The sequence below is a fragment of the Colletotrichum jinshuiense genome, chromosome 7 (assembly GCF_051148585.1).
Source record: "Colletotrichum jinshuiense chromosome 7, complete sequence".
NCBI classification, from domain to species: Eukaryota; Fungi; Ascomycota; class Sordariomycetes; order Glomerellales; family Glomerellaceae; genus Colletotrichum; species Colletotrichum jinshuiense.
Genome location: NC_139314.1, coordinates 2,402,434 through 2,415,293, shown reverse-complemented (window position 1 = coordinate 2,415,293; position 12,860 = coordinate 2,402,434). Strand labels below are relative to the sequence as shown.

Below are 12,860 nucleotides of genomic sequence, written 5' to 3'. Positions count from 1 at the left end.
TCTCCCCATTCCATTCATTACCCACCGCGTTGATCTTTTTATTTCGACAATTGCCCTTGCCCAGAACCGCGCGACGAGCACTGCGAATCGGCCCTTGACGGCCGACATCACCTGAGTTTAGGGGCTGAGGATTCTGGGAACGCTTGCCGGACCCGAGAAGAAAGGAGGTGAGTGACGACGCTGTTTTTCTTCGTGTATTTGCTTGCAGCACAACACGCCGTGCCCTTCAATCTCATGCTTGCGCGAGGCTGTCCTGTTCGAGGAGAGGCACGCTCGCCTGTCGATGCACTTATTTCCACGCGCAACCATATGCGTCGTGTCGAGCGCCCACAAGTCGGGCAAGCACCACCTCGGCCATGTCTTAGACCTTGGAATGGGAGGACGAGGCGGAACTGTCATGGATGGTCTGATCTAGATGTGCCTACTGGGAATTGCCAGCCCCTCCTGAGCCTCGCTGCTAGATATCTGCATTCATTCGTTTCGGTCGGACAGCTTCGCTAACGGCCCCGAACTAGCTCGACAGCATCATGTCCGAGAGGCCACAATCATCCAACCCAGTCGACGAAATCACACGAGACGTTCGAACGGACGGCCAGTCAAGCCAAGAAATGTCCAAGGAAAAGGTGCTTCTGGCGCCAGAGGATGGTGGAAACTCAAAGAAGGGTAGGAGCTTGCTGCATGTGCCGTCTCGGTCTTCCTCGCAGCGCAATCAATCCTCTCCCACGTCGACGGGGCTGAGCGGAGTAACAGTCAGCGACTCGAGAAACAGCATCGGCGGACGCTCCAAGGAGTCCAAGGGTAGCATTCTAGGACGGCACCGAAATGGCAGCGTCGGCAGCCACCGATCCGGCATCGAGACCGAACCGACCAACACACCCGGCAACACCCTACCGAACTCTCCCGTGAACCCCCCGCAGAAGAAGAAGAAGGGCGGACTCTTCGCCCTTCTCGGGTGTTGCGGTGTCCCCGATAACGCGAACGCGATTGAGAACGGCGACGACGCCGTCCACAAGCTCGACAAGCTGCCCGCGCGGCCGACGACTGCCAAGTCCAGACAGCCGACCCCACAGGAGCAGCAGCCATCCTCGTCGATCAAGCCGCAGATCCAAGAGAAACAGCCGCAGCCCGAACAACCAATGGTCGCAACCGAGCAAAAGGGCAAGCGTGTCTCCAACTCGACCACTGTCGACGACTCGACCGTCGGCGGCCAGGATGCTTCGGATTCCAAGCAGCACGCGGGGGCTGTTGCCGGCGCGAGCAGTGCTGCTCCCGTCATCAAGGTTGAGCCCACGACCGTGGAGAAGCCCGAGGTGACGTTGGCGGAGGAGACGGGTAAGAGAGATGCGGAGGGAGACGAGGCGATGCCGGATGCGACGCCCGAGCCCGAGGAGTCGAAGCAGCAAATACCGCCGCCCGTAGAGGACGCGCCGACCAGCCAACAACTGCCGCCGCCTCCACCGGGACCGGCCCCGGGAGCTAATACCATGGTATCCTTCGAGTCACCGTCGCCCGGCCCCGAGCAAAAGTCTCTGCTGCCACCCATTGCACCCGAGTTCAAGGGCAAGAAGTGCCTCGTCCTCGATTTGGACGAAACTCTGGTCCACAGTTCCTTCAAGGTATGTGCAACGGCGCACCCATCTATCTCCCTTGCGGAGCAAGCTGACCAGTTCGTAGATTCTCCACCAGGCCGATTTCACCATCCCCGTAGAGATCGAGGGTAATTATCATAATGTTTATGTCATCAAGAGACCGGGTGTCGACCAGTTCATGAAGCGCGTTGGCGAGCTTTACGAAGTGGTGGTTTTCACCGCGTCCGTCTCCAAGGTATTTCCCCCTTTGCTCCGTGATACGCCGATCTACGCTGACCTCTCCAAAGTACGGCGACCCCCTTCTGGACCAGCTCGACATCCACAAGGTTGTCCACCACAGGCTCTTCCGCGAGAGCTGCTACAACCACCAAGGAAACTACGTCAAGGATCTTTCCCAGGTGGGAAGAGACTTGAAGGACACGATCATCATCGACAACTCTCCTACTTCGTACATCTTCCACCCCCAACACGCCGTTCCCATCAGCAGTTGGTTCTCGGACGCACACGATAACGAGCTGCTGGACTTGATTCCCGTTCTAGAAGACCTTGCAAAGTCGGATGTCCAGGACGTCAGCCTGGTTCTCGACGTTACACTTTGAAGCTGAAGATACCAATTTCTTTTCTTCGTTCATCACCTCCGAAGAAATTTGCAGGACCGCGGTCCCATCATAGCGGAAGGCGTTTGGGTTGCGATGGTTCGTTTCCAGCAGGTGTAGATGTATCACTGTCTAATCTTACCTTATAATGAGCAATGGCCGAGGTACCAGACCACTGAGCCAGCTCACGGCGGCTTTTAACGCAACGAGGTCATGTGCCGCATCCAAAGGTCCGCGAGGATGGCAATTCCATCGAAGAGCCTCGGATTCGAAAAGGGAAATACAAGGCACTCGGAGCTTGGGATGACCGGACTGGGACAGCTGGCGCTCTTATGTCATTTTGTGCGTTTCTTCGCCGGCACCGTTCGGAAGTGCCCCCGGGGGAACCCAACGAAAGACAGCTGTCTATCAAACATCACTCATCACGTAAAAAAGGCGGGGAGGGATACCATGGGTCCTTGTGTTGGAATCGGAAGGGGATGCCCTCTATGCGGCAGGATATTGTTTTCCCTTTGTTCATTCTCTATGTTGTTTGAATCGTACACACCACCACCACTACCACCACCCCCGAAGCCTGCAAGCAGGCTCTGTTTTTCTGCCACTACAGTAGGCAACCGTCGAGCGGGCGAGAGCACAGATGAGGAAAAAGCCGTGCTCAGTTGTATTTCACCAAGTGCTGCATAAGCTGGCGCGATCAGACGGAAGTGTTTGGCTGCAGAAAGCGGCTGCTTCCTAGATACACAGTACCCTCAAATTCAATTGAAAGCGTTGGAAAATAAAATAAAAAAGACTTTCGTCATGCTGCATTGAAAAGCATGTGCCATGTTGAATTGATGCAATTACAGGACAGGATGACCATGTATGCCACCCACCGGATTCTGGACGGGGGACTGTGGAGTTTGGCCAAGCGCTACCCTGAGCGGCCACCCGTTAAGGTAGGTACGCCGCCCCAGGGGGGTCTGGAACGTCGGGTCGGAAAATCCCATGGCACGAGGCGCCTGCCACAGCTGGTCCCCTTTCCAAAACTGTGGCCTCAACTCTGCCACTTTTGAGCGCAGGTGCACCCCCGATTTCCAGAGCTCGAGTTCCCATCACCACGCTCCGCATCCCAATTCGATTCTTCTTCCGCCAGTCCGACAAAATCCCATTTCTAAGTATCCTGCAGCGATCTTGGATCTGTTTCTAGTCACACTCCTTTACAATGGTTAGTATTGCTCCTTCCCGCCCCGATTGTGCAAGCTTCGGCCTGCTCCAGCACCACTGCCCGTTGGCTTCGCAGCTCTCGGTCGCACGCGACCTTTTGGCCGTCTCCGTTGTCTGCCCGAAGGGCCACCTTTTGGGCCATTGACGATTTCCGCCTCACAAAGATGAAGTGGTCGCTAACAGTGCGCCTCGTTTGCGATTGATTAGTCTTCCCCTCGCTCATCCTCGCCCGTTAACTCGCCCGCCGCCGCCTCTGGCGCGAGCATCGCGCGCCCTTCGTCGCCCACCCCTCCCGGAGGTCCCCGAACTGCCATTCGTCGCCGCGCGGCTGCCGACCAGAAGGAGAAGATTGCCAATGCGCGGCCGAACAGCACGAGAGCTGCCGGTGCCGGCGGCAGCAGCAGCACGATGCTGAGTACGTTCTTGCCCTGTTATGCCCTGCACCAGAGAGAGAGAGAGAGAGAGAGAGAGAGAGGAAAGGGGGGAGAGTGTGTGAGAGGGATGAAGGCGGACGGGACGAAGCAGCTGTTGGAATGTCACTTGAATTTGGGTGCTAACGAAATGGTGTTATAGGACTGTACACCGACGAGTCTCCCGGTCTCAAGGTCGACCCCGTCGTCGTCCTGGTCCTTTCCCTTGTTTTCATTTTCAGCGTTGTTGCTCTTCACAGTAAGTCTTGCCCTTCTCATGGGAAACCGATGGCGTGTTTTGGGGTGCAGCCAGCTAATCTGTTGAATGCAGTCATTGCCAAGCTTACCCGCAAGTTCTCGTCTTAAGTGAAGCGAGATGGTCGAGAGGAGGACGCGAGTCGAAAGCTTACGAAGCTTGTGAGAGATGGAGACGCGAACTTGATGTCGCCGTACCAGACTCGGGGGATTTGCACGACGAGAGATTCGTGTCCACAGACACAGGTCACCCCGAGAGGACGCGCGGGAGTGGCACGTTATATCAACAACACAAAAGCAACTTTGACGATAATGGACAGTGGATGCGTGCTTTGCTCGCGGAGGGCATCTGGTCGAGAGGAGAGATAGCATGACTGATGCGCGCCGCTGTATTATACCTCTTTTTATTTTTCTGCAACTCTAGTCTAAGTGGTCGAATGCGACTTCTGGAACCCATATTCGACGTGCATTATTCCTACGGTTGGGTGACATGCTCGGCCGGCGGAGACAGGGAGATTCCCCAGAAGCTATTTGGCCTCCCTCCTAAGATGGCTGTCACGAAGCTCCTGAAGACGGCGAGCCTGGCCACGCCGCAGGCCACCTTACCTCCCTTGCGGTGGCGACCCTGGAGCTCCCTGGCGTGGGAGCGTGATTGAGGAGACCGGTCCACCGGTCCACAATTGTGAACAGACATCATTTGCAATGTGGAGCTGGCGAGTGGGCAGCCTTGTCGGCCGCCTGCCGAATGCGAAAGTGATGGCGACCGGCCGGGTCTCAAGGGATCCGACGCCTTTTGACCATCTAGTTAGTATACGACGCGTGCCCTCCTGAGACGGGCAGTCTCTAGAAGCTCTCATGGGAGGGAAAGCCCGAGGGAAGTGTGCGAAGCAAAACATGATCCTGTAGGAGAATACCCAAGTCGGATGCGAGAGACGAAAGTATCGTGTCCCGCGGCGACTAGGAGGCCTGCCAAGGCGCACCGAATACGAAGGGGCAGGCTGGTGAAGCAAGCATTCTTCAACCAGCCCGGATTGATGGCAGTGTAGATGCATTTACACTGCAATGATGAGGCGTTCTAATGAGGGGAAATAAATGAAAAAAAATTCGAGTTGATATACGTCGTCAATGTCTTAGAGATTTATCTGCCGATAGGCTAGGCGGACCTTGAGCTTATCGATGCTCTTGTCGTTAAGCTTGGGGGCGGAGTCCGACTAGGAGTCGTCCATATAGAAGGCATAAACGTAGCGCAATAGGTGTCTCAATACAGCCATAGATGGCCAATCGTGAATTCTGTGGTCGATGGCATCACATGTCACAGCTTGCCGAGTCAACCACCCCAATTCACGTAGGGGAGAACTTAGATATGCTCCCGAGTTCTCCCCTCGGTGTCACACACGTCTAAGGAGTATAACAAAGATGGATAGGTCGACCACGAGGGTTGAAGCATCATTTATTTCCCTGGGCCTTGGCAGCCTTCTTGGCCAACCTCTCTGGCGCATGGTCTTCCTGATCTGTATACCAGCTGGTATACCATATCAAGGCGAGAGCTAGAGTAATGTTGTTGGGGCCCAGGTTATAGGGAAGGGCGTCTAACGCAGCCAGGACCGGCTCACCGATGTCATTTGGGTCTTAGGCTACGTGGTGCAGGTTTTTTTGTTTTTTGTTTTGTTTTTTGGTAACTATAATCAAAGCTACACCCGTCAAGATGCACCAAATACGAAAAGGCGGCTGGCAAGCAAGCAAGCAATACCCATCAATCAGCCCGAGTCGATGGTAATATAGTTACATACACACTGCGAGGATGGGGTGCTTCATGGGCAAAGGAAAAGAGTCGGGTTGGCAAGCCTCTGCCTCTCCTTGGTGTAGTTCGCGGTGGGCGTGTGCAAGCGGCAGGAGGGTTTGATAATTGGTGGATCCCTTTCTGAGTTTATAGTACACCATTGCGCCGATTCTCCCACACCGAGCAAGGCTTAGCCTTGAATCTCCCCTTGGTGTAGTTGGTTCATCACGTTCGACTGTAATGGTTTATCCACAATAATCGAAAGGTCTCTAGTTCGATTCTGGAAGGGGAGAGTGATTCATCTTTTTTTTCGTTCCATTACCACCTTTCAATCTATGTATTCCTAATGACTATAGCCGAAACTGGCTGATCTTTTGGGGCGAATGCGCTCCGAACGTTTCGGACGGTAGACGGCGACCCTGAGATTTTTTAGTATCCCGTGCAGCCAACTTGAAGTCGGTGGCAAAGTCTGAGACCTGCACCGAACAAGAGGCCTCCCGTGGCCGGATTGCATAAAGATCAAGTGTAAGTGTTGAGGCATTATGTAGTTAAACTGAATAGATGGATCTATGTGCCATCTAACTATAACTCTCGCTTTACTATCTCTTTAATCACTTTGTATCTTTCGCTGTTTCTTTTTTGCAGCTTCCTTTTTATATCGCAACAGAATATTCCGAGGCAAAGAGGGCTGCGGGAGATAACGAGAGGAAGTAACGAGGGGAAGTAATAATATGAAGATAAATAACAAGAGCTGTTGCCCTTTTCTACCGTCACTCTGGTGCGCACTTTTCCTGACAGATCGAAACTGCTAAACTTTATTACATAGGTTGCTGCCCTTCGACCTTGACGGTTCAACTATGTTGAGCGTTTCCCTGTCATCGCCGTCCCCGTCCCCGTAATGAAATGCAAGTACTCTCTGTCTGATCAGGGGAATATACAATCGACAGGGGAATGGGATCACGGCCGTAAATAGCCGCTCTATCTACCCCGGCTGTGAACTATTTTGAAAAGGCATTACGGCGAACCACGAAACAGTTTAAATCGCTGCCTGGGCAGCTGCTTCCTCAGATCGTGTACGGAGGATGAGAAGCATGTTCAGGGACCTTGTCCTCGTTCGTCTGTGGCTGTGCGGGGTTCCAGCCCGTCAGCCCTTCAAGCGTCCCATCAACATGCCGCCATTGGTCCAATGACCATTCTTAGGGACCTTTAACCCCCGTACGCAACCGATCAGGGAGGGGACGTCATAGCCACCTTACGCAGAGGTGACAGGGTGTGCTCCGTGCGACTTCGAGTCCTGACTATCCCAAATCTGCTGAATACGGCGGGTTGTTCTAGTCTTAGACACTGTATGGCGGTGCTTGTTCGCCAGAGCAATCCTGGGGGATCATGGGGGACCTGCCAGTGGCCCTTATCCGTCACCCCCACCTCTAATTATTCCATCCCTCCACTGTAGCTCCAGGGTTTTGCCATGAGCTTGATCATCTTTGGCTCCGATGATGAAACGGGGCTGAATACTTAGGATGGTTGTTGCTCACTCCCGCACCTCCAGTACATGCGTCTTCAAATCTTGCTTCTTCCATTTCATCATCGGATTGATACGCCCCTAGACACGTCACTGGGCAGACACATACACTCACTCACCTCTTGCTTCGCCGTTCTTGTTTACTCTGCCCCTTGTGCCGCTGAGCTTGGTGCGCTGTATAGAGACGGTGCATCTCCTAGTGCTGAGCCTGGCTGCAAGCTTTCCTGATCCTTCAGCTACACGCCTACCGCGCCTTTACCTCAACCCTCGATTTACCGTGATGACCTGATATTTTGGTACATATCTAAAAATTCTCTGAGATTGCCATTGGCCCTCCCACCCTCAATCGACGTGGTCGACAAAGCGACTTTTCCTGCCATGACGGTCGTCAAGCAAGCCGAAGCGGGCGCGAGCTCCCATGCCCCTCCCCCGCGCCACAGGCCCAGCGATTTGAACCTCGACAGGACCGACAGCCAAGAGGTTCCCGATGCCCTCGTCTCGGACGGATTTAGCCTGCCGTCGTTGGAAGCCGATAGTGATGCCCCGCCGGCCTATGGCGACCAACACGATCAGCTCCAGTTCAACCAGGCGGGCATCGAGGCCGGCGCCAACGTGACTGGTAAAGACACCCTCCGCCGGACCTCCCACCCGATGGCTCGCTAACATCTGATCGCAGGGGATGGCCGAGTCAACATCAACATCAACCAGAGCAGCAACCGCCTCGCCGAGATCCTTGGCCCGACGCTACGAAACCAGCTCCTCACCGACAAACGTTCCCAAGCCCCCCTCCCTCCCGCCTACATCCCCCCGAGTCTCGGCGGCCAACCGGGCCAGACCCCACCCCCGCAGCTCAACGTTGTCGTACAGATTGTCGGCTCCCGAGGCGACGTCCAGCCCTTCGTCGCACTGGGCAAGGTTCTGAAGGAGACGTACGGCCACCGCGTGCGGATAGCAACACACCCGACGTTCCAAAAGTTCGTTGAGGAGAATGGGCTCGAGTTCTTCAGCATCGGCGGCGACCCCGCCGAGCTCATGGCCTTCATGGTCAAGAACCCGGGCCTAATGCCGGGCTTCGACGCGCTCAAGAGCGGCGAGGTCAGCAAGCGCCGGAGGGGGATGCAGGAGATTCTCCTCGGGTGTTGGCGGTCGTGTATCGAGGCGGGAAACGGGCTGGGCCCGCCGCCGAAGCCACACGGCAGGGACGAGCCGTTGGATGAGAACTATGGAGTCCCGGGAGACCCCAATCAGAAGCCCTTCGTCGCGGACGCCATCATTGCGAACCCCCCGAGTTTTGCGCATATTCACATTGCCGAGAAGATGGGCATCCCGCTGCATCTGATGTTCACGATGCCTTGGACACCTACGCGCGCGTTTCCCCATCCTTTGGCCAACATTCAGTCGACAAACACCGACACAGTCATGACCAACTACGTTTCCTACGCTTTGGTGGAGATGATGACCTGGCAGGGCCTGGGCGATGTCATCAACCGCTTCAGAGACAAAGCGCTGGACCTGGAGCCCATGTCGCTGATATGGGCGCCCGGTGTGTTGACAAGACTCAGGATCCCCTACACGTATTGCTGGTCTCCGGCGCTGATCCCGAAGCCGAACGACTGGGGGAGTGAGATTGATATCTCTGGGTTTTACTTCCTGAACCTGGCCTCTGCTTTCACTCCGGAACCCGACCTGGCTGCGTTCCTGGCCGCCGGTCCTCCTCCGGTTTACATCGGGTTCGGCTCCATTGTGGTCGACGATCCGAACGCCTTGACCAGAATGATCTTCGATGCCGTCCATCTCACAGGTACGCGGGCGCTTGTCTCCAAAGGTTGGGGCGGTCTAGGCGCCGAGGATGTCGGACTCCCGGAAGGCGTCTTTATGCTGGGTAACGTACCGCATGACTGGCTGTTCAAACATGTGTCAGCCGTCTGCCACCATGGAGGCGCCGGTACGACTGCGGCGGGCATCCAAGCCGGCAAGCCCACCATCGTTGTGCCTTTCTTTGGCGATCAGCCGTTCTGGGGAGCCATGATTTCCAGGGCGGGTGCTGGCCCAGACCCGATTCCCTACAAGGATCTCACGGGAGATAAACTTGCAGAGGCCATCACTTTCGCTTTGAAGCCCGAGACACAGGCCAGAGCCCAAGAACTCGGCCATAAGATCCGCGAAGAAAAGGGAACTGACCTCGGCGGGAAGAGCTTCCACGATCACCTGGACACCGACGAGCTCAGATGCTCTATCGAACCTAGCCGGGCGGCCGCTTGGCGCGTCAGGCGGACAAAGGTTCGGCTGAGTCCCATGGCTGCCGCGGTCTTGGTAGAGAACGGCCTTATCAAATATACCGACCTCAAGCTGTAAGTTATTTCGCAATTGCATACGAAACCATGCTGACAAGCCACAGCTACCGACCCAAAGAGTACATGACGGAGGGCCAGCCGTGGGATCCCATTTCCGCGGTGACCACCTCGCTTGTCGCAGACATCAGCAACATCGGCTTAGCTGTTGCCGACTTCCCTCGTGAGCTCTTCAAAAACCGGAGCAAGGGAGACAAGACACCGGAGCCCACAACCCCGTCTGTCCCGGAAGCATCGGGATCTAGCATGAAGTCCATTCAAGAAAGCGACAAGGCATCGATAGTGGCCCCGAGCACTCGTGCTTCGGAATCTTCGACGCAACTAGGCTTCCTCGAAATGGAGGGTTCTACTCCGACATTGCCACTATCGCCCCAACCCGACACAGCGTCACTGTCGGCCTCGCATACACGTTCCGCCACCCCGTCCATGGTCTTCAGCCCGGCAGACAATGCATCCATTGCACCCAGTGAGACGACGCTGTCGGAGCAGCAATCGAACACGCGACCAACAAGGCCGCCCAACAGCCCAGGAAAGAGGTCTTTCAGAGACGCTTCCCCTGCGGGGGTGGGGGTTGATGCGGCTGTCGCAGCCGGAACGAGTGTTAGCCGCATCGTCACTACCGGTGTGAAGACGCCAATGAATGTTTGTCTCGGCCTGGCGAGGGGCTTCCGAAATGCTCCCCGTCTGTATAACGACGAAACGGTCCGGCCGACCGAAAAGGTCACGGACTTTGCAAGCGGTATCAGGATTGCCGCAAAGGAGTTTGGCTACGGCATGTTTGACGGCATCGGAGGATTGGTCACACAGCCGCTGAAGGGTGCCGAGAAAGAAGGTGGAATGGGCCTGATCAAGGGTTTCGGGAAGGGCATTGGCGGCTTGATTCTCAAGCCCGCATCTGGTGAGTGCCGTCAATTTCAGAAGATGAGAGGAGGTATCGGTTGCTGACTTTTTTATACAGCGATCTGGGCTGTTCCAGCATACACCATGCAGGGTGTGCATGCGACTCTACGCAACGTGTTCTCGAGCAGCGTCCAGAACTACATCATCACATCCCGTGTGAGGCAGGGGCAGTTGGACATGGAAGCTGCCAGCAACGAGGAGCGTCAAGACGTCATTGCTCGCTGGAACAACGTCAAGTTTGACCTGAAGAACTTCCAGGCCATGAAACTAAAGGAGCAGCGGGAGAAGCAAAAGGCCAGCGGCGAAGCCTCTAGTTCGTTTGGACAGCTCGAGAAGAGCCTCTCACCTCCTGTCACAGGCTGGTCCCATACGAGGAACTTGTCGTTTGAGGAGAGAAAGCAGCTGCACGCCCGGAAAGAAACGTGGAAGAAGGGCCACGTCGAGGCTCTCATTCCCCAGTCCAAGTCGGATCTGTCGCTCCCCGAAAGCAGCACCACCAGCGTTGCTGAAGATGAAGAGTTTGAGCGTGCTATTCGGGCATCCGTCGCGGAGACTTCCCGTGGAAATGAAGAAGAAGACGCGGCAGTCGAGCAGGCGATCAGGGCCAGCATCAACCACTTTCGCAGCAGCGGGCAGGCACTTCCCGATGTGCGGCCGGAAAAGGTCAGTTCATACGACGGAGACACAAAGTACCAGGACCAGGACCCATTCTCGAGTGCCGAGCTGGAAATCACCGACGAGGAATACCAGCAGCTCATCGAGAAGGCGATCCAGCAGAGCATGTCCCTCCAAGCAGCGGGAGCGCACCCGGGTCAAGGTTCGCGCGAGGACGACGAGGAGTTCCAACGTGCCCTTGAGCAATCCAAGGCCAACAACTATCCCGCACACGAGGACGACGAGGAGCTGCAGCGCATCCTTGAGGAGTCGAAGCAACACCACACGGAGGGCGTGACAGAGGACGAAGAAGAACTGAGGAAGGCGATCGAGGCATCCGAAGCGGCGCACCGGCTGCAGCTGAGCAAGGACGCGGCGGCGCGGTCGGAAGAAGACGTTGTGCTGGAGTACGTGAAGAAGCAGAGCTTGGCCGAAGAGGAGTACCGGCGGAATGCCGCAAAGGGAAAGGCAGTTGAGGCGGCGGACGACGACGACGACGACGAGGATCTTAGGAGGGCAATGGAGGAGAGTCTCAAGATGAGCGGGAGACCGGGAGGGTCGAGTTTCCGGTAATTGTTCACGAAAGGGTTTAAGGAAATAGATGGCACATCCGAGATACCATTTGCGTTTTTCTCCCACGTAGCACGTATTATTATTATTGTCTGCCGCTCTTATTTATCCTTTCCCCCACCGTTTGATGTGCATCTACGTACCCGGCAATCGAGTCCCACAGTCCCGGGGTTAGTCAGTCCTTGCCGGCGCTGTTGTAAATGGGCGGGAGGTCGGGCGGGCTGAAGACGGCCCAGTTGCCCTTCTCCCACGTCGGGACGGCCTTGTGGAACCTGATGCGCCAGGGGTTCTGCCCCCGCGCCTCGAGCTCCCGGATGCGGACGAGCTCGAACTCGTAGCGGCCGCCGTTCTGCATCAGGCCGCCGCCCCTGGCGCCCTCCCTGACGAGGCTGGCGGCGACGTTGGCGACGGCCCTGCAGGTCTCGGGCCTCTCGTGCGGCGGGGCCGATCCTTGGCTGCCGGTGCTGTCGCCGGCCGGGGGGGACGAGGGGCCGGGCTGGGGGAGGTGGGCGACGACGCCGGCCAGGAGGTGCTGCGTCGCGGTCATGGGCCGCAGGATGTCGACGACGGAGCGGGACCAGTCGCCGCGCTCGGCGCGGGTGGGGCCCGAGGCGCCGAGGAAGGCCTTGTAGTCCAGCTCGATCTCGGGGGCGTAGACCTCGGCCGCGAGGGTCTCGGGGGAGGCCGTGTCGTAGGCGTGGCACTTTATGGGTGTTTGTTAGATGACGGAGGGTTTATCCAGAAAGAGAGAGGGGGGGCGTGGGAGGAAGGTGGGAGCGCGTGTGGGCGACGGAAGGGAAGAAAGTAGCAAAGGAGCAAGGGGAAAGGGGGGGGTTGGTGGGACTTACAAGCTTGGTGATTGTGTCGTGGATGTTTGCCCTGTCGAGCAGGTACGTCTGGATGTCGTAAGCCATTGCGGTGCGCCCTTGACTTTTGGTTTGATGTTTTTGTTTTATTTTATGTTACATGCAGACAAATAAGGATAGTAAAAAGAGTCAAGAAGGTTGGATAGGCGAGCGTTTGGGCGTCT

General features: G+C 56.3%; 4 protein-coding genes across 4 annotated transcripts; 3 read left to right on the top strand and 1 right to left on the bottom strand.

Annotated features, from left to right (window-relative positions):
• Nucleotides 1–527: 527 nt before the first annotated feature.
• On the top strand, nucleotides 528–2,188 carry EsH8_VII_000627 (HAD-like domain-containing protein; the record flags this gene model as incomplete). The annotated part of the gene is made up of 4 exons (XM_083270760.1): nucleotides 528–663; nucleotides 751–1,616; nucleotides 1,675–1,824; nucleotides 1,877–2,188. The coding sequence occupies 4 exons, from the start codon at nucleotides 528–530 to the stop codon at nucleotides 2,186–2,188; spliced, it is 1,464 nt and encodes a 487-aa protein (XP_083128317.1).
• Nucleotides 2,189–3,386: 1,198 nt separating this feature from the next.
• Nucleotides 3,387–4,164, top strand: EsH8_VII_000626 (Sec61beta family-domain-containing protein; the record flags this gene model as incomplete). Its single annotated transcript, XM_083270759.1, has 4 exons — nucleotides 3,387–3,389; nucleotides 3,596–3,803; nucleotides 3,962–4,057; nucleotides 4,130–4,164. 4 exons carry the CDS (start codon nucleotides 3,387–3,389, stop codon nucleotides 4,162–4,164), a joined length of 342 nt encoding a protein of 113 aa, XP_083128316.1.
• A 3,569-nt stretch (nucleotides 4,165–7,733) lies between these two features.
• On the top strand, nucleotides 7,734–11,833 carry EsH8_VII_000625 (uncharacterized protein; the record flags this gene model as incomplete). The annotated part of the gene is made up of 4 exons (XM_083270758.1): nucleotides 7,734–7,974; nucleotides 8,032–9,706; nucleotides 9,754–10,604; nucleotides 10,665–11,833. 4 exons carry the CDS (start codon nucleotides 7,734–7,736, stop codon nucleotides 11,831–11,833), a joined length of 3,936 nt encoding a protein of 1,311 aa, XP_083128315.1.
• A 172-nt stretch (nucleotides 11,834–12,005) lies between these two features.
• Nucleotides 12,006–12,744, bottom strand: EsH8_VII_000624 (uncharacterized protein; the record flags this gene model as incomplete). Its single annotated transcript, XM_083270757.1, has 2 exons — nucleotides 12,006–12,533; nucleotides 12,679–12,744. 2 exons carry the CDS (start codon nucleotides 12,742–12,744, stop codon nucleotides 12,006–12,008), a joined length of 594 nt encoding a protein of 197 aa, XP_083128314.1.
• Nucleotides 12,745–12,860: the final 116 nt, after the last annotated feature.